This window comes from Dipteris shenzhenensis, chromosome 14 (genome assembly GCF_047967505.1).
Source record: "Dipteris shenzhenensis isolate YYH24624 ecotype China chromosome 14, Dip_SZ_1.0, whole genome shotgun sequence".
In the NCBI taxonomy this organism is placed as follows: Eukaryota; Viridiplantae; Streptophyta; class Polypodiopsida; order Gleicheniales; family Dipteridaceae; genus Dipteris; species Dipteris shenzhenensis.
Window position 1 is genome coordinate 52,794,523 of NC_141609.1, and position 24,414 is coordinate 52,818,936.

Sequence of the window (24,414 nt, forward strand, 5' to 3'; positions counted from 1 at the left end):
TATTAGATCTCATCTACATCCATGATCAAGGTCTTAACATTTGAACATTTCTATTGGAGCTTTCTTGTGTCTAGAGCCCATTCCCACGCTTGCTTCTAGACACCTGCAAGCTTGGTGCTCCAGTGGTTCTCACATTCAGCTCTCTAGCTTTCGTTTGAGGTAGCCCCAACAGTCCAACGGCTATTTTTTTGACCTTTTGAGGTCCAATTTCAATGTTTTTCAAAATTTTTGAGCTGCCCGCATACAAACAAGCTTGTCTCGCACCATTTCAGACAGGGGGGATAGAAAAGAAAAGAAATACTACTTTTTGTCCGTACAGTTGCGCGACAGTGCCGCGAGTCCGTACAACTTGTCAGAATCTGATTTTGAGTCCGTACGACTTGTTAGAAGCCGATTCGACCAATTTTCAACTGTTTTTCGGCGTTTTTGCTCAAATCTGGACTCTTTTCAGCTCCAGCCTCTCCTGGGTGTGTTCCAGCAGCTCCACGCTCTTCTCTACATGTGTGTTGTGTTTAGAAGTACTCCCGACAGCTTCATTTAGCTCCAAACAGCTCACTTCAGCTCCTTTGTCATCTCCGGCTTGCCCACACAGTCAGTGGACTATTTTGCAGGTGGTTCGGGCTAAGTTGCACTTCCAGTAAGTGTTTTGAGCTGTGTATTTCGTGTCGGGACTGTTTTTGCAGCCCATACTCTTGCACTCTCAGGTGCACTTGCAGATACTCTGCATTGTTAGGTGCATTTGCAGTTACTTTACAGTTGTGGATGCTTTTAAGCTCCGTTGGATGCATTTGAGCACTCGTGGGTGCGCTCTTTCAGATTTGGTTTGTGCATTTTCAGTTTGGGATTGCACTTCAGATTGCAGCAGAGTGTAGTGATTGGTTGATGCCATTTTTGCAGTGGTTGCATTGTGCAGTCAGTGGGATTTCAGAGCAGCCAGTCGTACTTTGCATTTGCAGCCAGTATTACTTTGGGATTTGCAGGCACATTTGCAGCCAGTTGCACTTTTGGGACTTGCAGTTCTTTTTGCAGGTACATTTGCAGCTTGTGGGTATCCCATTTTGCATCATGTCGACTCTTTCAAACAGTTGTAGCAATTTGTCCGAGGGTGACAAGCTGGATGGACCAAACTATGCCTTGTGATCATTCATGCTTAAGAACATCTTGGTTAGTAAGGGCTTGTGGGATATTGTTAGTGGGGATGAGGTGAGGCCAGCAGGCTCATCTACATCGAGCACAGCTTCTTCGGATCAGACTACAACAGCAGACTGCTACAGCCCCTCCTGCTAGGCCCATAGCATCGATGGAGAAGCAGAAGAAGTTTGACCGCCGCAGTGCCCAAGCGATGTTTTTGATTGCCAAAAATGTAAAGAGGCACATTATGACGACTATCAAGTCGTGCAAGGATGCAAAGGCAGCATGGGAAAGATTGGCAAACATGTATCATGTTAAGAATGAGGCAAGGGCCATTGCCTTGATAAATCAGCTCAAGGATCTCAAGATGCAGGAAGGCCAAGCCATCACTGATCATATTGCCAGGATCACTGATCTACGTGATTAGCTCGCAAGTATTGATGAGGAAATAGAAGACAAGAAGCTCGTCTCTATTACTTTCAATACCTTAGCACCCTCATATGGCACATTCGTCACTTCATTGATCATTGTTCTCAGGGCAGCCCCACTCTCGTTCGATGAGTTAGTTTAGCTTTTGTTGCAGGAAGAGGAGAGATACTCAAATTTTGCCAAAGCCTCTCGTCAGGGTGAGCAAGCGCTTGCCATGGGTGGAAAGGGCAAATTTCAAAAAAAGTTTGAGCCCAAACACAACCATACAACTCAGCCCAAGGAGGGGAATGCAAGCTGTTCAAGCAAAAATCCGAAAAAGGGCAAATGCAATTATTGCAAGAAGCCAGGGCATTACATCGCAGAGTGTCAGAAAAGAATTGCCAATGAAAAGAAGAGGAAAAGGGACAGCTCTAGCAGTAATTTTGTTGCCCCCACTAAAACTCGTGCTTCAGATGCACATGGTGAAGCTCATCTTGCCCAAGGTGATAGAGATTTTATGTTTGCTGCATTTAATGAGAAGATGGATGCCAGGGGGGATTTGAATGCTGAAAATCAATTAGGGGATGCTTCTTTTATTGCAAGTGATACATGGTATATCGACAGTGGTGCTACTAAGCACATGACTCCTCGCCAGGAGTGGTTTGAGAGCATCGCACATGTTCATGGCAAACAGGTTACATGTGCCAATGATGCTTCTCAAGACATCATCGGAGTTGGGCACATTCCCATTCAGCTTGATAATGGGAAAGTTAAGTATATCCGAGATGTTTGGTATGTTCCAGATTTAAGGCAAAATCTGATTTTAGTTTCAAACATTGCCCATGATCAACATATGTTGGTCAAATTTCAGGATAACCAATGCAGGATCAAGGATCCAAAGAAAGGGTATGAGGTTGTAGCAACAGGCACATATGACAGAGGCTTATAAAAGCTTGATGCTTAGCCTTTTGATCAGAAGGTATTGGCTGTAGCAAACACTTCCCAGGCTGATTTATGGCATGTCAGGTTTGGACATGTCCATCACAGGGCATTGTCCTACTTGTACAACAATAATATGACTCAGAGAATGCCGAAATTGCAGCAACCAGAAAATGAAGTGTGTGAGGAGTGTGCACTTGGCAAATTGCATCGCTTGCCATTCAGTAAACAAGGCAAGAATTGGGTCAAGGCAACCAGAGTGTTGCAAATAGTGCACAGTGATGTATGTGGTCAAATGACTATTCCCATGCATAGAGGAGCAAGGTACTTTGTGACCTTTATAGATGACTTCTCCAGGTTCACATGGCTTTTTCTCATGAAGAAAAAATATGAGGTGTTCTATTGGTTTCAGGAGTTCAAAGCTATGGCTGAGAATCAAACCAATTCTAGAATTGGAACACTCAACTCAAATAGAGAGGGAGAGTACATGTCGCATGCATTCCAGGGATTTTTGAAATAGCATGGGATTAAACATCACTTGACATGCCCTTACACACCACAGCATAATCCAATCTCTGAGAGGAAGAATCGTACTCTCATGGAAATGACGAGATGCATGCTGAAATTCAAGAGAGTCTCAAAGGCTTTTTGGGGAGAAGCAGTTGTGACAGCCACTTATATTCAGAACAGATGCCCTACCAAAGCTTTAGTTAATGTGACTCCATTTGAGGGTTTGTATGGCTTTAAGCCAAAGGTTAGTTATTTCAGAATTTTTGGCTCAGTGGCATATGCTTTGGTTCCAGATGCACATCGGACAAAGCTTGATGACAAGAGTGTCAAATGCATTTTCGTGGGGTATAGCACTGAAAGCAGGGGATTTAGGCTTTATAATCCCACTACCAGGAAGGTAATAATCAGCAGAGATGTTCTCTTTGCTGAGAATGAGTGCATGCAGCCCGCTAGTGCAAACTTGCCACCATATGATGACACCCCTTTGGACATCATCCAGTTTGAGGATGATGAGATGGAGTCTCCTGATGCTTCCCCTTCTGCTTCTCATAGTTCAGATGGCTTGCCACATGTTGAGGATGGCTCTCCCTCAACTGTTTCAGATTTGCAGCCAATTAATGAGAATAGACGGCCTCATGTTTGGAGGCATTATCAACGTCATGAGGCCACTAAAGATGTTGATGCAGCCCCAAGTGGTACAACAGAGAAATCTATTCCACGTTGGGCAAGGTTGACCATTCAAGATGCTAAGGATCAGCCTACTTTGGGGAAAACCAGGGCCACAGCACTTAGAAAAATCAGAAAAAGGTCAATTTTACTTTGATGACCTCAGTGATGGAAGCTGAAAATGAGCCTCAGAGCTTCAAGGATGCTCAGCATAATCCGGAATGGTAGAAAGCTATGGAAGCTGAGATTAAATCCATTGAGAAGAATGACATGGGACTTGGTTGATGCGCCCATTGGGAAAAATGTGGGTGGCACAAAATGGATTTATAAGGTGAAATACCATTCAGATGGCACAGCTGAGAAATACAAAGCCCGTTTTGTTGCCAAGGGGTATGCACAAGAGGAGGGGATAGATTATGAGGAGACATTTGCTCCAGTGGCCAAGATGCCCACCATTCGTTCTGTCATCTCTCTTGCTGCGTTTATGGTTGGTCAATGTACCAAATGGATGTCAAGACCGCTTTCCTCAATGGAGATCTTAAAGAGGAGGTCTATGTACATCAGCCCCAAGGTTTTGAGGTGAATGGACAAGAGCACAAGGTATGCAAGCTCAAGAAGGCTCTATATGGGCTGAAGCAAGCACCTCGTACATGGTATCAGAAGATACATCAGTTTTTGCTGTCCCAGGGCTTCATCAATACTCATACAGAGCCAAATTTGTATGTTCTATAGCAAAAATCAGAATTGGTCATGTTGGTACTATATGTGGATGACATCATACTCACTGACAGTGATTTGCAGCAAATTACAGCAGTGCAGTCCGCTTTATGTCACAACTTTGACATGACAGATTTGGGCCTATTGCACTATTGTCTTGGCATTGAATTTTGGCAAACCCATGATGGGATTTCTATGTCACACGCAAAGTATTCGAAGGGGTTGTTGCAAAAACTTAAAATGAAGAACTGTAAGCCTGTGGCTACTCCATTGGAAAAGGGACTCAAGCTGAGTAAGCATGATGCTGCTGAAAAGTTTGATGGCACTTTGTACAGGCAGTTTGATATATCTATGCTCCACACGGCCTGATATTGCCTATGCCACAGGGCTCTTATCCAGTTCATGCATTGTCCCACGATCACACATTGGAATGCAGCAAAGAGGGTTCTCAGATATGTCCATGGCACTCTCTCTCTTGGCTTGCATTATGCTTCAGATTGTGATCTAAAGCTGAGTGGTTTCACCGACTCAGATTGGTCAAGGGACATTGATGACAGACAGTCCACTACTGGCTATTGCTTCTCATTGGGTTTAGCCTGTATCTCATGGCTCAATAAGAAGCAAGAGCGAGTCTCTCTTTCCTCTAGTGAAGCAGAATACAAAGCTGCAAATTCAGCCACTATGGAGTTAATGTGGTTAAGGAAGCTTTTGCATGACTTGCATCATGCACAAGATGGCGAAGCAAACTCTATCTTCTGTGACAGCCAGAGTTGATTGCCATAGCCAATAATCCTGTCTTTCATGCTCGCATGAAACACATTGAAAATCATTATCATTATGTACTGGATTGTATTTCTGATGGCTTCATTGATCTCATCTATTGTCCATCTGAGGACAATGTGGCCGGACATCTTCACCAAAGCCCTATCAACAGATCTTTTTTTATGACATCAACATGGCTTGGGGATCAGAGACATTCTCACAATGTCAAAGGGGGTTGTGAAGTAATTCACAATGACATTGTTTTCATGTACTCCCATAGGTTGCATATCCATCTGGATGAATTTGTGCAACCATGGTACTTTAGGTACTGCAGGGTACACCTGAGATGTTTCCAGGGTACTTTCAGCCATATCTTTGAGGGGGGAATTGTAAGAGATTACAAAGATATGGTGTTGTAGGCATAAAGTCAACCCTAGGGTTGACCAGTAGTACTTGGGTACTATATATACCAAGTACTTGTATTATTTCATTTGAACATTTCTATTGGAGCTTTCTTGTGTGTGCACTCTTGCTCACTTGTGTTCAGAGACTGTCTCTACTTTGTTCCTACAGATCATCATCTCCATCGTCCTCTAGTCGGATTTCAACAGTATAAGCATGAACTTGTGTCAGAGGGTCATCATCTTCATCGTTACTTGTGGCGGCTGCAACCCAACTAGCATGGTCCTTAGTTTGTTGTTTGGCAAGCTTCAGGTAGCAGTTTGTCCTCTGTATGACCAAGCTTTTTACAAAAGGTACACTTGAGAGGCTTGAATGGCTTTAAAAGAAAAGAGTGATATATTCCATTCAAAACAAATCATACAACAGGTGGGAGAGAAAGTACTCTATTCCTAGCCTCAACAATGTGGCAAAAAAGCCATGGAGGTGGTCTAAAATGCCACGACATCCCAAAAGGGGTCAAGTGAAAAAATAAAGAGCAGTCCCATGTCCTCATGAAGGATATAAGTCTCCCACGAGCTGCCAAAGAGGTGCCTATACACCGCTCCCACTGACTCCTGAGAGTGAAGATAATCTCCGCCCAAATGGAAGTGAGAGTGTCAGCCTCCGTGCATAAATGGTCCCCCAAGGACAAAAGAACATCGCGAACACCATATCCGCCATAGGGTAATGCTGGAAATCACCTCCTAGGCTGACCCTGCAGCTGAAGTAGGCATGGAGTCCTGAGCTGGTACCGGTACCAAAAGTAAATCCTGCGGCTCCATGATGCTGGCCTCTGTGGGACCCCTTCTCTGGCGATGCTGCATGAAGAAACCGTAGTCTCCTGGCTCTAACTCAAAGAGAGTAAAGGCTCCAGATCCTCTCCCCCAAAGAGCAGCGCCCCAAGTCATCAGAAAGGACTCAGATGTAACATATGAGAACAACCTAAAGATACCTGTCCATACCACTCTAGAGCTGGTGCAACTCCATAAACAATGCTTGCTAGATTCCTCTGCAAGCTGACAATGCATACACAAGGAGGGTCTACCCATCTGTTGGAGCCAAGTACCCACAGGTATGCCCCTATGTATAGTGAGCCAAAGAAAGTAGGAGACTTTCTTGGCTCTACTGATGCCCCAAAAGTGGGTCCAGTAGCTCAGCAAGAGCTCTGCAGTAAGTCCCTGTGCGTGCCAATGCTGGGAGGTAGATGGTAGGTGATGAGAGTCTCTCTGCTGAAGCCTGTAACCTGCCCTCGTCGAGTACTGGAAAAAAGAAAGAGGACAAACGCCAGCCACCGGAGCAGGCCATGCCCACTCACCTGGTCCCAGTTAAGCTCCGCAAGAGGTCTACCCTGAAAAGTCCAAAGTCTCCATCTAATATCCTCTGCAATGGTCAACCTGGAAGGATCTGTGGCCCATTCCTTACCCACGCAACCAATGACCCTGACTCTCTGCCAAAGAAGCTCCTGACGATCCAGGGGCTGAGTGGGATACAATCTTTGAGAGGAGTCCGTCTCAAAATAAATAAACGGTGCCGGTCCTAAACGAACTACAATGCATAGCCCAGCCTCACTAAAACAACCTGACCAAGTAGAAATGGGATCAACATAGGCTGGATCTGTAAGTATATCCCTCCACTCCTGAGGAATAGCTCTCATGATCAGTAATCTGGTGGCAGCAATTGTTCCAAGTGGCCCATGTCTATCTCTGATCACCTCCTCTGACATCTCCACACCTCCCCTGAACCAATCTCCGACTGTCACAACCCCCTGAGCATGACATCTGGCCAAGGGAGTCCTAAGTTCTGTACCAATGGAAGATCCCTGGTACCGAACTAGGGGGTTATGGTAAAGTGTCTGTCGGGCAATTTCCTCTCTGGAGGAGGGAACTGCTCCGATGAGGTGCTGTCGAAAATGATCCCATATCTGAATAAGCCTTTTCACAAGTGGTGAGGAAGGCTGAGAATGCTGGTCCGCCGTCAGGAAGATCCAGCTAACTCTACCTGCCCACTGACCTGCTGCTCTGGGGGTGCACTGGTGAATTCCATGCAGTAGGAACTGCTTCCACGGCTGAACTCCTGGAGTCAAACCTCTAACAAGAAGTTTGACTAAAAGGGCTCTGCTCTGCATCTCCGGATCAAGAACCCCAAGTCCTCCCTACGAGAAAGGTAAAGTGATAGTATCCCATGAAACTCTGGCCCTAGTGTCCTCAGAACCATCACCACCGCTCCACAGAAAGTTCCGAAGCAATCTCCTCACCTGACGAATCGAGTCAGCATGAAAACACCAACATGACACAACGTACCACATAGTCGCTAGTAGAACTTGGTTGAGTACCAGTGCTCTTCTGGCCAAAGAGAGTCTAGCCGTACTCCAGTAGGCTAGCTTTCTCTGGATACTCTCAAGAACTGGGAACTGTTGCGTCGGGGACACCTCAATGCCAACCTGGAAGCCTAGATATCTTGTGGAGGTGCCTCTGGGTATCCATACAAAGCCTCTGTCTCCTCCCCATGCTGGGGTATCCTGCTAAGCTCCAGTCCAGATGCCTTTTGATTTGTTCCAATTGACAAGTCCCCCTGAGGCTAGGCAAAACTTGTCAATTGAATCCACAGCAGTAGCAAGACTATATGCATCTCCTCTAACTGTTAGTGCCGTATCATCAGCAAACTCAGTGTTCAGAAGCTCCTGCTCCTGCCAAATAGGCAGATGAAGGGCCAAAGTGCCATGATTGGTAGCATGCATAAAGTATCCCATAGCCTTCGCTACGAAAAGGAAAAGGTAAGGTGCAAGCGGGCATCCCTGTCATACCGATCTAGACAGCTGGAAAGCCGGTCCTCTGCCTCCACAGACCACCATCCTGCTAGAAGAGTGAAAGTAAAGTGAGGAGACCCATAAAATCCATCTATCACTGAAGCCTAGCCTCCTCATAGTGCCTTCCAAGAAACCCTAGTCCACTCTGTCATAAGCCTTCTCAAAATTGAGAAGGAGAACTGCAATCTCCTGCTGACTCTCCTTCGCCCAGTGAGTGGCCTCCCAAAAAGTGAAGATATTATCCAAGATACTCCGATCTTGGACAAATCCTGTCTGAGTAGCTATGATGATATCTGGCAGCACAGGCTTTAAACGAAGGGCCAAGGTCTTCGCTAGGATCTTGTAGGTTGTCCCTAGAAGTGTAATGGGTCTCCAATTACGTAGGACTATCTTGGCTCCCCCTTTCAGGATGAGACAAATCATACCTGTGCATAATGTCTCGCCCAAAGATCCTACATCGAGAGCCTCTGAAAAGGCAGAAAGTAGATGAGGCCCAATCGTATCCCAGAGAGCTCTAAAAAGAAGTGGCGACAAACCGTCCTCCCCCGGGCATCTGTCTCTGGGCAGTTCATGTAATGCATCCGTGATCTCCAGGAGTGATAGTGGGCTATCCAAAACATGACTCATCCTATCTGAGACCATCTGGGGGACATGACTCCAAATCTCCTCTCTGGCTCTGATCATCTCCTCGGTGACTAGATCGGCGGTGTAAAGAGTGGAATAGAAATCAGAAGAGATCTCAACGAGACAATGAGGATCCGTTTGAAGAGACCCGGCCTCATCCACAAGTCTACGAAAATTGTCCGAAGAGTATCTCTGACCCACTTCCCTGAAGAACTCTCTAAAGCATCTATCCCCTTTCTGGATCTAGAAGGTCTACTGGGAGTAAAACCTGAACTGTAGGGCCCTTCTGCCCTGAATCTCCTCTAGTCTCTCCTGAGCCTCTGAAAGCTGCCCTCTGATGAAAAGAGAATGAGGAAAGCTCTGAATCAATCTCTAAAGTCTGGATACCTCCGCTCTTGCGTTCCGATCTCTAATTCTGAGCTTTTCCTTCTCCTCTTTTGCCCTCAACTGGCAGGCCATGCTGACTCTAGCCAAAGCCCCCTCTACCCACATCAACCAGCCCTGATCCACAGGAGTGTCCTCTAACAGCCAAGCCTCTCTCAACCGTTCCACGAACTCTGTGTCCTGAAAAACAAAGTCTGGACTCTCACAAAGCCTGTGATCTCCAATCGAGAGGTAGGGAGAATCTGTAATAGGACCAGATAAAACATAACTCGGGCGGATCCCAATCTGTCCTTCTCTGGCCTGCTGGCCCCATTGGCCAATATAAAACCTATCAAGTCTGACCAAAGAGAGAGAGCCATGGAAAACCCCGGACCAAGAGAACTGAAGACTCTGTCAGCCAAGTGACAAAAGTCGTCCAATCGAGCTGCATCATGAAGTCCAGCATGCAAAACAAAACTATCCCACTCCACTCTCTCCCTATCAGAAAGGCCACCCTCTGTCTGGCCTGACTTATCTTCAGAGAATTCAACCATCTTGAAATCTCCTCCAACAATCCAGGTGTCTGCCTGAGGAAGGGACTCTTTGAGCTGTCTCCAAAAAGCACATTTGCGGGCTGGATCCGTGGGAGCATACACATTGAGAACACCAATTGCTGTGCTCTCGATCTGAAGAATTACATAGCATGCCTTGCTCTCCACTAGAGTACCCTCTTGGGTGATCTCTGGGGCCCACCTCGCTGAAACTGAAATGCAAACTCCTCCCCTCGTACCATCCGCCGGGCTCCAAAATGTCCGGCTCTGTCCTTTGAGTAAGGATCTACATCTGTCAATCCTGTCCTGGGAGAGCTTATGCTCCTGGATAAGCACAATGTCTGGAGGGGACCCTGAGGAAATAAATTGAAGGGAGTCCCTGAGCAACTGCAATCTAGGAACTTCCGATCTATGACCATCTGCATCTGAGATAAATCTGCCGCCGTTCAGTCCTCTCACATTCCAAGAAATGATGGACAGCCTAGACATCAGATGGAAGTGAGGGGATGCTAGTGGCAGCGGCACAAATGACTCTCTCTGACGGCGCATTCCAAAGTCGGTGATCAAGCTCCAAATCTGCCCCAACTCATGTAAAATGGCTCCATCCAAGGGAATAATACTCTGGCACGAACTAAGGAGCTGAAAGTCAAACCAACCAGCACTCCTGGGCAAATCAGAGTCTCCCTAAACCTCAAAGAACAGAAACAGAAAGGCCCTGCCACCAAAGCCAGGTCGAAGAGTCCTAGGGCAAGAATGAATCTGCGCGCCGACAATACGGTGAACCGATGAAAACTGAGTCATGCTCAAAAGCTGTCTAGCAATCTCGCTGTCAAGTAGCTCAGCTGACCAGCTTTCGCTCCCCCAAGAACAAAAGCTGCCTGCGGAGAAACGAAGAATGTGCCCCTCTCTGGATAGAGTTACAGATCCCAAGTACTCCTCTACCTCCTCTGACCGTCGACAAAATACAAGGAGAAGTTCCAATCTAGTGAGGGAGTCTGTGGAAACCCCTCGAGCCAAAAAGGACCAAAACTCAACGGGCAGATCTCTGTCAACCATCCTGGGGTCAGGTCTAGGAGTCAGAAGAACTGAAAAGGGCTGAGCTGTCCTAACTCTGCACCTAGAATAGGTGAGAGGGAGAGGAAGAATCTGCGACGAGGTGCTTGTAAGCATGGGTGACTGAAAATCTCGCTCGATCTCATCTGCTAGGATCTCCCAACCCTCACGCTTGTCTAGGTACTGAGCGAAATCTGTGACCGCACTCGCAAAAGATCTGGATAAACCAGGAGTGAAAAGCTGCGAGGACGAGGCTGTACTGGGAGGGGTGTCTAAGAGGACGCTCTGCATAGCAACAAAAGAAGGTACTGTGCGACGAGGAAGAGAAAGAGATCTCGAGGGAACCTCATACAGGCGCATGAGATCCTGGGACGGGCTCTGCTGACTCTGACCTGTGTCGTGAAATACCTCTCTCTCAATGGACTGCTGGGAAGAGGCATCCATCACCGTAACTGCAGCCTGAGCAGTCTCCTGCTGGATAACTGTCTCAGAAACCAATATCTGAACCTCCGAGGTAGAAGTGTCAAGAGTCATCAAAACCTGAGCTACTGTCTCCTGCACAGTGTGAAGACCTGCCTACGGATGGTCCTCTGCATCTCCCCTTTCCAGGATCTCCTGCACGTGTGTCTCAACTCCCTGAGCTACCATCTCCTGCACAGTGTCAAGACCTGCCTACGGATGGTCCTCTGTATCTTCCCTTTCCGGGGTCTCCTGCACATGTGTCTCAACTCTCTGCCATCTGTGAGCTTGTAGCTGGGGCTGCTCGTACTGTTGTCTGTCCCTCTGTCTCTGTCTCCTCCGAGCTCTCCATGAAAGATGTTCCACTGGAGGCACCTCCAAGTCCTCTGAGTTCACTGGAGGCTCCCCCAGAGGAGTCTCCTCTCGCTCTGCTGAATGAGTCGAAGCAGGCTCAAAGACCCCTGGAGGCTGAGCTGTAGGTTTTGGGTCACTCGTAGGATGAGATGTATCCGGAGTCTCTGATCGAGGCCGACGACTGGGGCAATCCCTAATAAAGTGACCTCTCTTCCGACAGAAAAGACACTGATCAAGAAGACCCTCGTACAAAACCCTCTGCTGCATCTGGACCCCATCTCCAGTTGAGTATGAAATCAAAGTAGGCAAAGGTTGAGGAGGGGGGAACTCTGAAGTGAGTCTAACCCTCGTAACACCTGTACCGATAAGTGACTGAGCATAGGAAAGTCTAGCACCTGAAGGGATGACTATACCTGCCACACTAGCGATATGCTCCACAGCTCCGCGACAAGAGCTGACCTCATCAGGAAGTCCAGGGAAAAGCATCCAAAAGGAGACCTGTCGCGGTCCCAAGGAAGTAGAACCGAAGTGCTTCCGCCAAGGCCACAAATGGATGACTCTGCTCTGAAATTGAATCAGTGAGCTCATAAGTACTCTTTGAGCCTGCTCTGCAGACTGAAGGCCAAAAGAAAAGTACCCTCTACCAAGCAATCGGAAAACCATAACTGAGACACCCAATGAGGCCATGCTGGTGTACACCCAATCACACGTAATTGTTGGCCTCTACCAGGTAGCAAGCCAATGATGTGTGTCGAACGAAAACCCTCCTCTGCTACCTCAATCATTTGCACAATGTTGGGAGGAAAAGAAACCGTGACTTCAATCTCCTTAGGTTCGGCGACGGGAGTGGCATTAGTGTCCTCCATTGTCTCAGCTTACGCAGTCCTGAAGGGAGGAGCTACCTCTGCTGAAAATACCCACCAAGAACTCGCAACCAACCACAAGTAAATCCCCAAAAAACCTGTATAATGAATGCTCCGATCTTCAGCTTGCGTGGGATGCAAACAGGTCGCTCAAAGCTGAAGTAGACAGCTCCGCCAATGCCTGGAAATAGCCCAGGATCTCAGCTCCCCGGAACACGAGTCGAACAGTCCCGGAGAGGGCCCTGAAACAGCCCAACCTGAAGCAAGGGAGGGGCAGGCAATGAGCAAGGGAGGGGGCCTGAAAGGCAGCCTGGCGCGGCCAGACAGCAGGCTGAAGGGGGGGCACGACGCGCGACCAAACAATAGGCTGAAGGGGGGGCACGACGCGCGGGCAGACAGGCTAAAGCAGGGGGGCGACCTGAGCAGGACGTTGCCAAGGGGGCCTGCGCGGCCAAGGCAGCAGGGCGACCTGAGCAGGGCGCTGCCAAGGGGCGTGCGTGGCCAAGGCAGCTGGGCGCGGCCAAGGGAGCGAAGTGCTGCCAAGGGGGCTGGGTGATGGCGACGGGCGGTGGCGGGCAGCTGCAGACGGGAGCACCTTCTTGGCCTTGGAAGTACTTTTTTGTGATCTTAGGCTTGAATGGCTTTGACTTTCTATGTGCTAGTGTAGGCCTAGGTTTCCATCTGCTAGTGGAGGCAAGAGCCCCTGTAGTATCTAAAGAAGAGATCGAAGAAACTTTATTTTGGCGATCTTTTTCGAGAAGAAGAGTCACCATATCATCAAAGGTAGTCATGGCAAGACTAAGTATTTCAAGAGTATGCTCAAAGCAAGTGACTCCTTCCATACTCTTCATGTGGACATCCATTTTTTCCTCGTCGTCTGGGGGACACTTCAAGCTGGAAAGTTGTTGCACAAGAGATTGCATTTTTGCTAAATGTGCACTCAAGGTATCACTATCCTCAATTTTCAAATTATAAAGTTGCAACTTCAAGAAAACCTTTGAGTTTGTAATTTTGTTACCAAAAAGATTCTCGAAACGCGCCCATATCGCCTTGGCCATTGATTTGAAATGAATCAAAGTATCATCAAGGCAAAGTCCGATGATAACAATAGCTTTTGAGTTGTGTTGCTTCCATGTCTTGAGTTGTTGAGGATCGGTTGTGGGAGCGTCATCCTCAATAGCATCCATACATTTTCTTTCCTGAGGAGCAACTGAACCTTAGTTTTCCAAGTACGAAATCCTTCCCCCTTGAACTTCTCTACGAGCAATGAGTTTGAAGAGAGAGAACTCATTGTGTACCTTGGGAGATGGCAACTTCAGTCTTCAGCACTTTAGGAGCGAAAAAAGAGATGAAACTGAGGACTGGAACTAAAGGCAAAAGAGGCGAAGGATAGAGATGTCATCATGCGGGAGATTTGAGCAGCAATTTGTGGAAAAAATGAGGATAGCTCAGCTCATGTGGAGGAGAAGAGGCAATGAGCAGCAATGGCACGCATAATGACACCAATGGTTGATGTAGCACAACAGCTCTCTTCAAGTAGGTCGTTTCTTCAAAAACGGGCTTCAAATGAGGTCGTTTTTAGGGCGACCAGTAGTAGAAACATCTCCACAACAGTAAGCAACTATTTCGTTCACAAAAATGCCCCACAGTGGCAAAAATGAACTGTTTTTTACCAAAAAACGGGCTATTTTGAGCAAAAAACGGGGTGTCTTTTTCCTTTACAAAGATGCCCACAAATGCCCACAAATGCCCACAAGAATGGTGACAGAGTTACTCCATTCCACGTGGGTAACAAACCAATCTTCATAGCTTCCAAAGATGAGGCTAAGGTAGGAGAAGAGAACAAGATGGGGAGAAAGGAGTGGAAGGTAGCTCAATCATGGAGGAAAGGATGGCTTCCATTTGCGGGCTTCCCTCATCCTCTAGATTGAGCATGGAGAAAGGAAAGGTAGGAAAGGAGGCTGTGATACCACATGAAGGTGCATACTGGAGAGGGAGAGAGAGAGGGTAGGCTAGGGAGAGAGATAATAATACTAAAAAAGAGACATAATGAAATGGAAATGAAATAGCAAGAGCAATGAACAAAATGAAAGTAGTCACATGTAGACCAAAGAGCTTGTAGGCTTGATACTTGACTGATTTGACACGAGACAAGTACATCTCTTATATGGAGGACACACACACATATGAACACCAATGCATATGGGATAAATCCCAATGTGACACGTGGCATCCACCATAGGACACACTAGACTAGAACTCACACTAGAACATACCAAACTAACTCATATTGACTCCATTTCCTAACACTTTGAAGTCTTGCAAGACTTGATAGTGGGCTTAATGTGTGTCTTCGCAACAGACAATGCAATCAAAGACAACGCTTAGGCATCCCTGCAATCAAACCTCTTCTTATCTTCTATGGGAGTGGTAGTAGAAGCCTAAGTGGTAGTGCCAAAAGTGGATGATGCACTCGTGCTAGATCCAGCAAGTCTAGCCTCATCACCATTCGCAATGTCCCATAAGTCCTTTCGAACCAAGATATTCTTGAGTGTAAATGACCACAAAGCATAGTTGGGTCCATCCAACTTATCTGCTTCAGTCATGGTACCGAAATTCTCATTGAGAGACATGATTGCCAGCTCAAGAATAAAGACAAGTGTACCTGCAAAGATCTCCTTCCTTCCTCTTCTCCATTTGCAGCAAGAGCATTTGTGTTTGCTAGGAGGAGGAAGATCTTGGTGGTGACCTCTGGTTTGGCTAGAGGGGCTATATGGCAACAACCTCAAATCCCACAGCCATTAAGGTCCTACTTTCTCCAGTCGACAAGCAAGAGGTACAGCAAGCAATTCAGTCCCTCTAGGACAAGGCGATTGTGGGTAGAATTTTGGGCCTCACACCCACAAGGTGACAGGTGCGAGAGTGGATACAGGTGAGCTTGGCAATAGAGGGTGACCACATTTAGGAGGTCACTATCTATGGAAGAGGCGTCTTCCTCATCCAGCTGAGCTTCTTCAATACTGGCTCGACACTTGTGGAGCAGAGCCCCATCCTCCTTGGCCCGCATATGGTGTACCTATTCCCTTGGTACCATGGCTTTAGAGTGGAGGACATGGACATGACACACCATGTTCCCCTTTTTCCGGTTACGCTCTGCTTCCCAAGGCTCCCAAAGGAATATAGAGACATCCTCCCCTCCATTGGTCGCGCATTTAGAACTGTGCTGGAGTCTTTGTCAAATTCGACCGCATCAGTGGTAGTAGATGATGGGGTCCCCAAGATCAGACTGGTGGTTGAGAGCCCACAGTCCCTTCCAGAGTTGATCCTCCTAGAGACCCTTGAAGGGGGCACACTTCGCCAACGAATGGAGATTTCTAGGTTACCAGGCTAGTGTCTTCGTTGCAAACAGATGGGTCACCTCTGCCCCCGCGGTGGCCAAGGCCGAGCTCCTCCCTCCCCACCCTCGCGGAGTAGGCAGAGTCAGCAAGTGAAAGCCCCAAGCCAAAGCCCAATACCCGCCAGACAAGAGCAGAGTCAGCAAGCTAGAGCTCACTAGCACCCCTCAGATGGGAGCAGCAGGAGTCTCGGACCCCTTGGGTGACCCCTCCAGAAGGGGACTAGACCCATGTTAAAAAGAAAAAGAAACCAAGCAAATAGGCCCGAAAGTGTCGCATGTAGAGGGCTAGACGCAGAGAGAGAGACAGAGTTTTCGAGAGGCACCTAAGGAGGAGCAGCAGCAGCAGGAGCCCATACGTGGAGACCCACCCATCCAATGACAGCAGGGGCCACTGCTCAGCCAGGTGATTCTCCCGTGATGGAGGCCCAACGCCCGCATTCACCCTTGTATCAGCAGCGAGCCCTAGGAGCTCCTGATGTTGCGATGGCGGAAGCTCCGGACGTTGATAGGCTAAAATCTGTAATAAGTTTTTGAGCATTGTTTATACAGGGAGTTTCTTTCATACTTAATAGAAGTCTCTTTTTGGGAAAAAAAGAGTCTGATTCTACAATAATCTCTGAGTCACCACCACGTGTGCTTGACTACTTGCTTGAACTGAAGACTATGTTATGTATACATGAGCCTAACGGGAACATTAAATTTTGTAGATTTCAAGCCATAACAAGAGTATGTAGAAAACTTTCTAAGTAATTGGAAAAGTTATAAAATAACTATAAAGCTATAAAAAGACTGAAAAGCTAAGAAAAGTAATTTACCTTGATTAAAATAAATTCAAGAAAAATTTTATAACTTTATTAATTAGAAATATAATTAATTAATTAATTGAATGGTGTTTAATATTCCTTTAAAACATGTACCGTGTGCTACCTCCTCTATCCATGCAAACGATAAACAAATCCTATAACATCATAATTATGTTGAGCCCTACTAGACGGCAGGTCTTTAAAGGATTATGTATTTCAAACTTTCATTCTTGTTGGGATATGTGTGATCAAGGGCTTGCTAGGTGCATGTGTGCATCCACTAGCAGTTATACGGTTGTGTGTGTGTGTGTAGAAGAGGCACACTTAGTGCCATAGACCATGACACAGGTGATGATGTAATGCAAAGGCCCCCACATGGGGTGGTGCCTATGATTGTGGAGTTCCTATGATTTAGGAGTTACCTCCTTTGATGTAGGAGAGGTGCCATTGATTTAGGCCACCCTCTCTCCCATTCTATAAAAGAGAGGACTTCCTCTCAACTCAATGGAACATTTTGCCATTTGGTCCCCACACTCTCTTCCATGATGTCCTCCTTCACTCCCACTTTCCAACAATTCTACCTCCATTCTACTTTCGTACTATGGGAGTATCTCATTGTTTATGTTCAGAGTTTGGTGGTGTAAACAAGTTTGCATCTGAAACAATCATACCTTCCACGTGGTTTTTTGTCTAATTAATTTCCATATTACTGTCTGGTGCTTCACTTTAAATTAGAATCAAATGTACCAAGTTTCACAAACATTCCACATAACAATACTTCTACTTTCCTTGTGTAGATTCAAACCGACTATTTATCATCTTTTCTACCACCTGGTGTGAGGCCAAGGCAAAAGCTATCTAGGCAGCAAATGCTGGAGGTTCGAGATGGCTGTTTGAGGACTTTGAAGGACCGTTTGGTCAATCGAGCCACTATAATTCAAGTATGCTTCATGCACAGTCAAGGCAGATAAGAGGTCTGCTAATTTTATCTTATAAAAGTGCTTATGGCCTTTTTACCAAAGAGTAGAAAAATACATTTCATCTTTTTCCAGGTCCGTTATGATGAGGAGACAGCTGCCTTAGCTAAGAGGCGAGCAAATTTTGAGAGAGATCGAGAGCAAATGACTGTAGAGGATGAAGAAGCTTACAATCAAGCTTGTGAGGATTCTCTTTTCAGGATTCGGATCCTCGAGCTACGTGCTAAACAACACGAAGAAGAGGCATTGAAAAAGTAAGAAAACGAGTTTTCTTTTTTAATCCTTAAATTCTATGCCTCTGCAAACATCCATATCTTTTCCTATACATATTTTTAATCAAAATAAATACTATGTTACAATTCATTAATGAGCTGATTAGTGATTAACCAAAAAATCAACTCAGAATCGGTTTGCTCCATAAAAACTAATTCTAAATTCTTTTATCTTGAATTCATGCTTCATTGAAAGTTATTCGATTGAAGATAATGCCACGGGAAGTACTCAACTAGTTGTAGGTATATGCATGGGAGACCATGATAGCAACCCAATATATCCAAAACATTGTTAAACAAATAGTTGGAATTGTGTTCAACACTAGTTTGGTGACCTATATTTTTGTGTCCTGTCAACTGAGAGAATTCTCTAGATTTTTCCAAAGAGAATTGACACCTCCATGATGCCCAATTTAATGCCAAATTTAGAATCGAAGTTTGATCTTGATGATGTATGATTCTTTAATCCAATAGCAGTAATTTTCCTAATTTTTATTGTTCATGTAGATGAATCATGGTCAAGGAGCATATCAATTAGATTTGTTCCCAAACATTTCTTATTCCTATGCCAGACTCTATTTAACCAAAATGTGTGATTGTTTTTTCACATGCCAATACTTTTAGGATAACGTAGATTGAGCACATACAAGAAAATTATCAAATAATCGGTTTGTTGAGAAATGCTTTTTGAACCAAACCTATGAAAGGACAATTTCATGTCCTATAGTGTTACAAAACCAGTGTTAAGTCCTGCTTATTCTCTCTACTGCACAAGCTCCTATCAAAACAAAAGCTTGGACAGCTGAATCATCACAATCTGAAGCAAAAACATCAAGCGGCTGAGGTAGACAAAGCAAATTATCATCAATAAACAAAGAATTTCCAGAAGCAAGAGACACATTGTAGGAAGTGAGGCTTGACAAAACATGTATGGAGAAACCTTGCAAAAACACGTATGGATAATCTAAGTGACTGCCTAGGTAAAAATCAACAAGGAGAGGCAGCAATTTGTTGGAAATTTTACCGACATTGGTGTGGTGATCGATTATAGCATCAGAAAGGGGCATTTGCAAAAGAATAAAAAAGGAAAGAGTTGTACAAGCTTGAGTAGAAGCACAAAAAGAGAGGGTCTGCAAGAGAGAGAAACAAACAGCATGATACCATCTATAAGAAAGTAGTTCCTTGACTGTGTAAGAGAAAGCAATAGCCATCTGCAATCGCATTTTCTCCATTGGCAATGACTTGCATCAAAGGTACAGTGGCCCTACAAGGCATTGTAGACATGCAAAGTTTTGGCATGCATATGTACGGGCAGATGTCAACAAGCAACTACATGACAAATTGGCAAAGCCCTATTGACGGACATTCACACCTTTGTAGCCCTGATGAAAACACAGGCATAAGATATTCCCAAAGAAATCTTCAAGAAAGTTTTGTTCTTGAATTGATACATTTTTTACTTACGTGGATGAATGTAACATCCATTGGTGTAAAGATCTACCTTTAGACTATTTAATGATGATTATTCAAGAAAGACATGGGTGTATCTCTTGAAAGGGAAATTGGAGACTCTTCACTATTGTAAGAGTTTGTTGCCATTATTGAAGCGTGTTAAGGCTCTCAGATCAGATAAAGGGAGAGAATATAAATTAATAGAATTTTATGAATTCTAAAATGAAAGGAAAAATTGTAGGCATCATACTATGTCCCATACTCCTCAGAAAAGCAATGTTGCTGAGCACAATTTTTTTTCAAGAAAATTACTTCATTAAGTACGAAAACTGCGAGAGCAAGCTCAATGTGGGAATACATCATGCTATGCATGAGGAAAAAACAGCTCAAAAGGAGCTAGTAAAAAACCAAGGCAGAGGCTGAAATTGCCACCTCAACCCTGAGGGAGACTCAGAGAAGAAAGGAGATCCTCTCCAAACTCTGAAAAAAGTAACTCTCCTAGCAGTGGCTGCTCAGGAGGATCCCTGCATGCTCACCTAGATGGCCATCATAGTGTGTACTGTGTCAGTCCAAATACCAACCATAGCGTGGGAAGGGTGAACCTGGGTACCCTCCATTGCCTCTATACACCTGGCTCTCCAAATATGCCAAGCTGCAATGCTAGCCAGAATCTCCCATGATGTATCCACTGAGGCATGAGCAGGTTTGAAAGGAGTGAAGGGAACATCTTGGAGGGAACAAGACTCCACTGAGTGTTGCCGTACAATGAGAGTTGGATCTAGATCATGTCCCTCGAAGAACACCTGAGGGCCAGTAAGAGATAACCATGTGGGTCGAGTCCTCTTAGTGGACTTGGACCTAGGTTGAACACAAAAAGCCCAGCAAGGCAGCCCTCAAGCATCACAAGTATCGGGCTAGGGTCAAAGAGCGCGAGAGAGCCCGATCAGCGATCCCCCAACCTCAGGAGAAGCTGGCAGAGGTTTTCCCTATGGAGCAAGAGGAGGAGACCTTCTTCAATCCTCCCAACTGAGCCGCAGGTGCTAGCAGAGCAAAGCGCCCAAGTCCCTTTGCAACAGGAGCCTAGAGCCAGGTCTCGTTGGACCCTCCATTGCCCCCCCCCCCCCCCCCCTCAGTATCCCCTCCCCATGAACCTATAGTCACCCGTACCACCCGTCCCCCCCCCCCCCTTCTTCTTGCCCGCCTCCCCTTACTGCCTCTAGGACTGCAGCCCCCTCCGTTACCTGTCCTTCTTCTCTCTCCAGACCCATGCCTCAAGCAAGGGGGTGCCAGAGTCCTCTCCCTTGCAGCAGGCCTCGGGCCCCTCTTCCCACGTGCAGCCTAGTCCGGATGCGTCCTCCTCCATGCAGCAGATCTCAGGCGGTCCGTTTTCGCAGCTTCCAGATCCCAAGCCTCGTCCAGGACAACGTCTACCTAGAGAGTTCCGACGACTAGGACTGTGGAACTATCTTGAGATCCCTGACAGGTACCCAATGGCTCTAGAGGTGTCTGTCCTGATTTTGTAGCCCCAAGGAGGCTCTATACGAGTGCTTGGCTCGCGGTCGCATCCTTTTTTGGGGGTTTCTCTTCGCGGCGTCTGGAGAGGAGCAGTGGACTCCCACATTGTTCGACCTTATGATGCTAGCATATGTTTGACATGATGGAGGAGTGGCTTGGCCCCTAGGGGAGGGAGATGTGGATCATGAAGAGATCTAGTAGCTAGCTAGGAACGGAATGGAAATGTGGAAAGCATAATGAAAATAAAATGGAAAGAAAAATGAAAGAACAAGTGCTGGGCAATGATAACCAAAATACTCACATGTAGATAGCTTGATGTTGACTTATATCAAAAGACTCAAGACAAGTACAACACTATATATTGTGACACTAGACTCTAGAAAGCCATATTATATATGGGATAACTCCCAATATGACACGTGGCATGTCTAGGACTCACTAGACTATAAAATACCCCCTAGACACCTAGTATACTCATTTTTGACTCGCTTTGGCTTCATATTCCAACACCCCCCCATGAAGGCAAGGTGAGAGACTACTGGAATGGAACCAAGAACAGAACATGACAATGACAATCATCAGAACTGTGCGTGCTGATCTAGAACTAGACATGGTTCCCACACAATCTCAGAGGCAAGTAAGCATGGCTCAGAGGCTAGTGAGCATAACATAGAAATCTCATCTAGCATGGCTCAGAGGCTCATCATGCATGGATGCATGACCAACTCAGAGGTCTAGGAGAGATACCTTGGCTGATGTGAGAAGCGTGAAGTGGATCCAGGATTAGGCTGCCAGGTTGGCATTGATACCTTGGCTGATGTGAGAAGCGTGAAGTGGGCGATGCGTAGACGTATGACACAATACACTGTGTGATGCGTGAACCTATGACACAACACTAGTCGAAGGTGCTACGGAGTGCTGAGTGCTACAACAGGAAGAACAAATCCAAAAAGGAGATAAGAAGGAACAATGCTAATAACAGATAATGGAGAAAGCGGTAGACAAGAGCATAATGCGAGCAAGTGCGTATCGTAGAATAAAGGGATCCTCATACACCAGTCTCTCCGAAACGGAGATCAGAGATCTCTCATCCACAGTAGCAATACACCATAACAATGCAACAGGAGAGCTCGTAGCTCTAGCCTCTCTCCTTCTCACTCTCAATCCCCGTACAATGCTCAATGAATCCCCGTACAATGCTCAATGACAGTGTTAAGGACCTAGGTATCGGACGGGCAGCTTTCTCCTTCAGACTTAGCCGCATCCCTCTCTGATATTAGTGACTCTTTTATCTTTTAGTTGCTCGTATTAGGAGGGGTGAGATCCTCAGGCGTGAGATAGGTATCCGCCAGTAGTTAGCTGCCCTCCAGAGGGAGGAGCAGAAGAGGCCTACAGATGCTTGGATTCAAGAGCGCCTTGCTCCAACAAGAGCTCAGCAACACTCACTTTTAGATCAGAGAGCAGAGGATGCCTTTCATGCCAGAGAGTCATTTTGGACTCAGACGGGAGGTAGGGTCAACAAGCAATTATTCTCTACTCTTAGCCCTAGACATAGTAGGGAGAGCGTCTCACAGCTTGTTGATTCAGGTGGAGTTCTTCAGACACATCCAGATGCCATCTTGCAGGTTGCCACCGATTTCTATGCCTCCCTTCTTACAACACATCCTAACACTCAGGCCACAGATGATGCTAGAGTGGTTATTTGTTGACGACACTTACCTGGGTTGGTGACAGGGGATATGACTGTCTAACTTGATGCACCCTTCACCAACGTAGAGTTCAAGACTGCTCTCTCTGCCCTTCACTGTTACTCTCTTCTACTACTCGTCGCTGCCTCTGTGATAATTCTCTCCACTGATCTCTTGGATTTGTCACGGGCGATGGCTTTCTTGTTTTTCCTCCCAGCCAACTCTCAGGAACTTGATGCGCGATCATTCGTAATATCCATCGTTAATTCCTTCATCCTTATCCCTGAGACCCATAATTCCCTAGATAGTTCCTGGCCACATGTCTTCATTTTAGGCCCCTACTTAGATGCATCCTTTTTCACCCCTCTCTTGGAGTTCCTTTAAAAAACAATTGCCCCTTGGCAATTTGCACATTTAGATGCACCTAGGCCCTAGCCCTATTAGAACTACCTAGTCAATGCCATTACGCCCTCACCTAGGACCTTGGCAGTTACTTCTCTTGACCATTTAATTACGCACATTAACTATTACAAAAGTTGGTCATCTAAGAGAAAATGCCCACCGATCTATCCGAGGTCATGCTATCTCGGCTAGAGCATAACATTCCTTCCCTCTTCAAGCATCAGCGTCCTCGATGATGAAATCTGGGAATGCTCTCCGTAACTGGTATACGGATTCCCAGGTAGCTTCCGATAGAGGTTGACCATGCCATGCAACCAACACCGTGGGTATCTTCCGATTTCGTATTTGCATTGTTCCTCGGTCCAGGATTCTTGTTGGTTTGCGCCTTGCAATATCCTCTATCTCCTGAAACAAAACCACACCTTCGATTAGTGAGTCACCTGTATGCAAAAATTTCTTTAAGCGCGAAACATGAAAAACCGGGTGCACCTTACACCCCTGTGGCAATTCTAATTTATAGGCTACACTGCCTATTCTCTTTAGAATTAACCACGGCCCACAGTATCGAGGTGATAACTTAGCACACTCTCCTGAAGTCAACGACTTCGAGTGCGAAGGAATTCTGAGAAAAACTTTTTCTCCTTCTTCAAATACTCTTATAGACCGATTTTCATCCACATACACCTTGGCTCTATCCATAGCCTGGCGGATATTAGCTCTCGCAAGTGCTAGCATCTCCCGCATCTGAACTACAAAGTTCGCGGCACTAGGCACTTTCTTAGGTACTCCAACTATAGTCGGATTGGCTGGTCTATAACCATAGTTCAGTTCAAACGGACTGAATCCAGTAGATGAATGTTTCCTATCATTGTAGGCAAACTCTAACAGTGGCAACCACTTGTCCCACGTATGTTGCCTCAATGATACATATGCCCTCAGCATATCCTCTAAGTCTGGTTGACTCTCTCCGTCTGACCATCTGTCTCAGGATGATCCCCACTACTCATTCCCAACTCAGTCCTTAGTGTCTCAAATACGGCTGTCCAAAAATGACCGGTAAATCTGACATCTCGGTCTGACACTATGGATCTAGGCAATCCATGCAGACGAAATATATGTCTAATGAACAAATCCGCCACTTGCGGGGCACTAACAGACTCTCTAGTCGGAATGAAGTGAGCCATCTTGGTTAGACGATCAACCACTACAAGGATAGAATTATATCCTCCTTGGGTTACAGGTAGTCCTATAATAAAATCCA

The 24,414-nt window shown here is 46.1% G+C and overlaps 1 protein-coding gene across 1 annotated transcript in view; it reads left to right on the plus strand.

The window, feature by feature from the left end:
• Positions 1-24,414, plus strand: part of LOC147894808 (dynein regulatory complex subunit 7-like) — a 589,338-nt gene that overhangs the window by 520,150 nt on the left and 44,774 nt on the right. Inside the window, 2 exon segments of the mRNA XM_087385174.1 lie at positions 17,645-17,788; positions 17,900-18,078. Of these exon segments, the coding sequence (XP_087241300.1) occupies positions 17,645-17,788; positions 17,900-18,078 (323 nt within the window).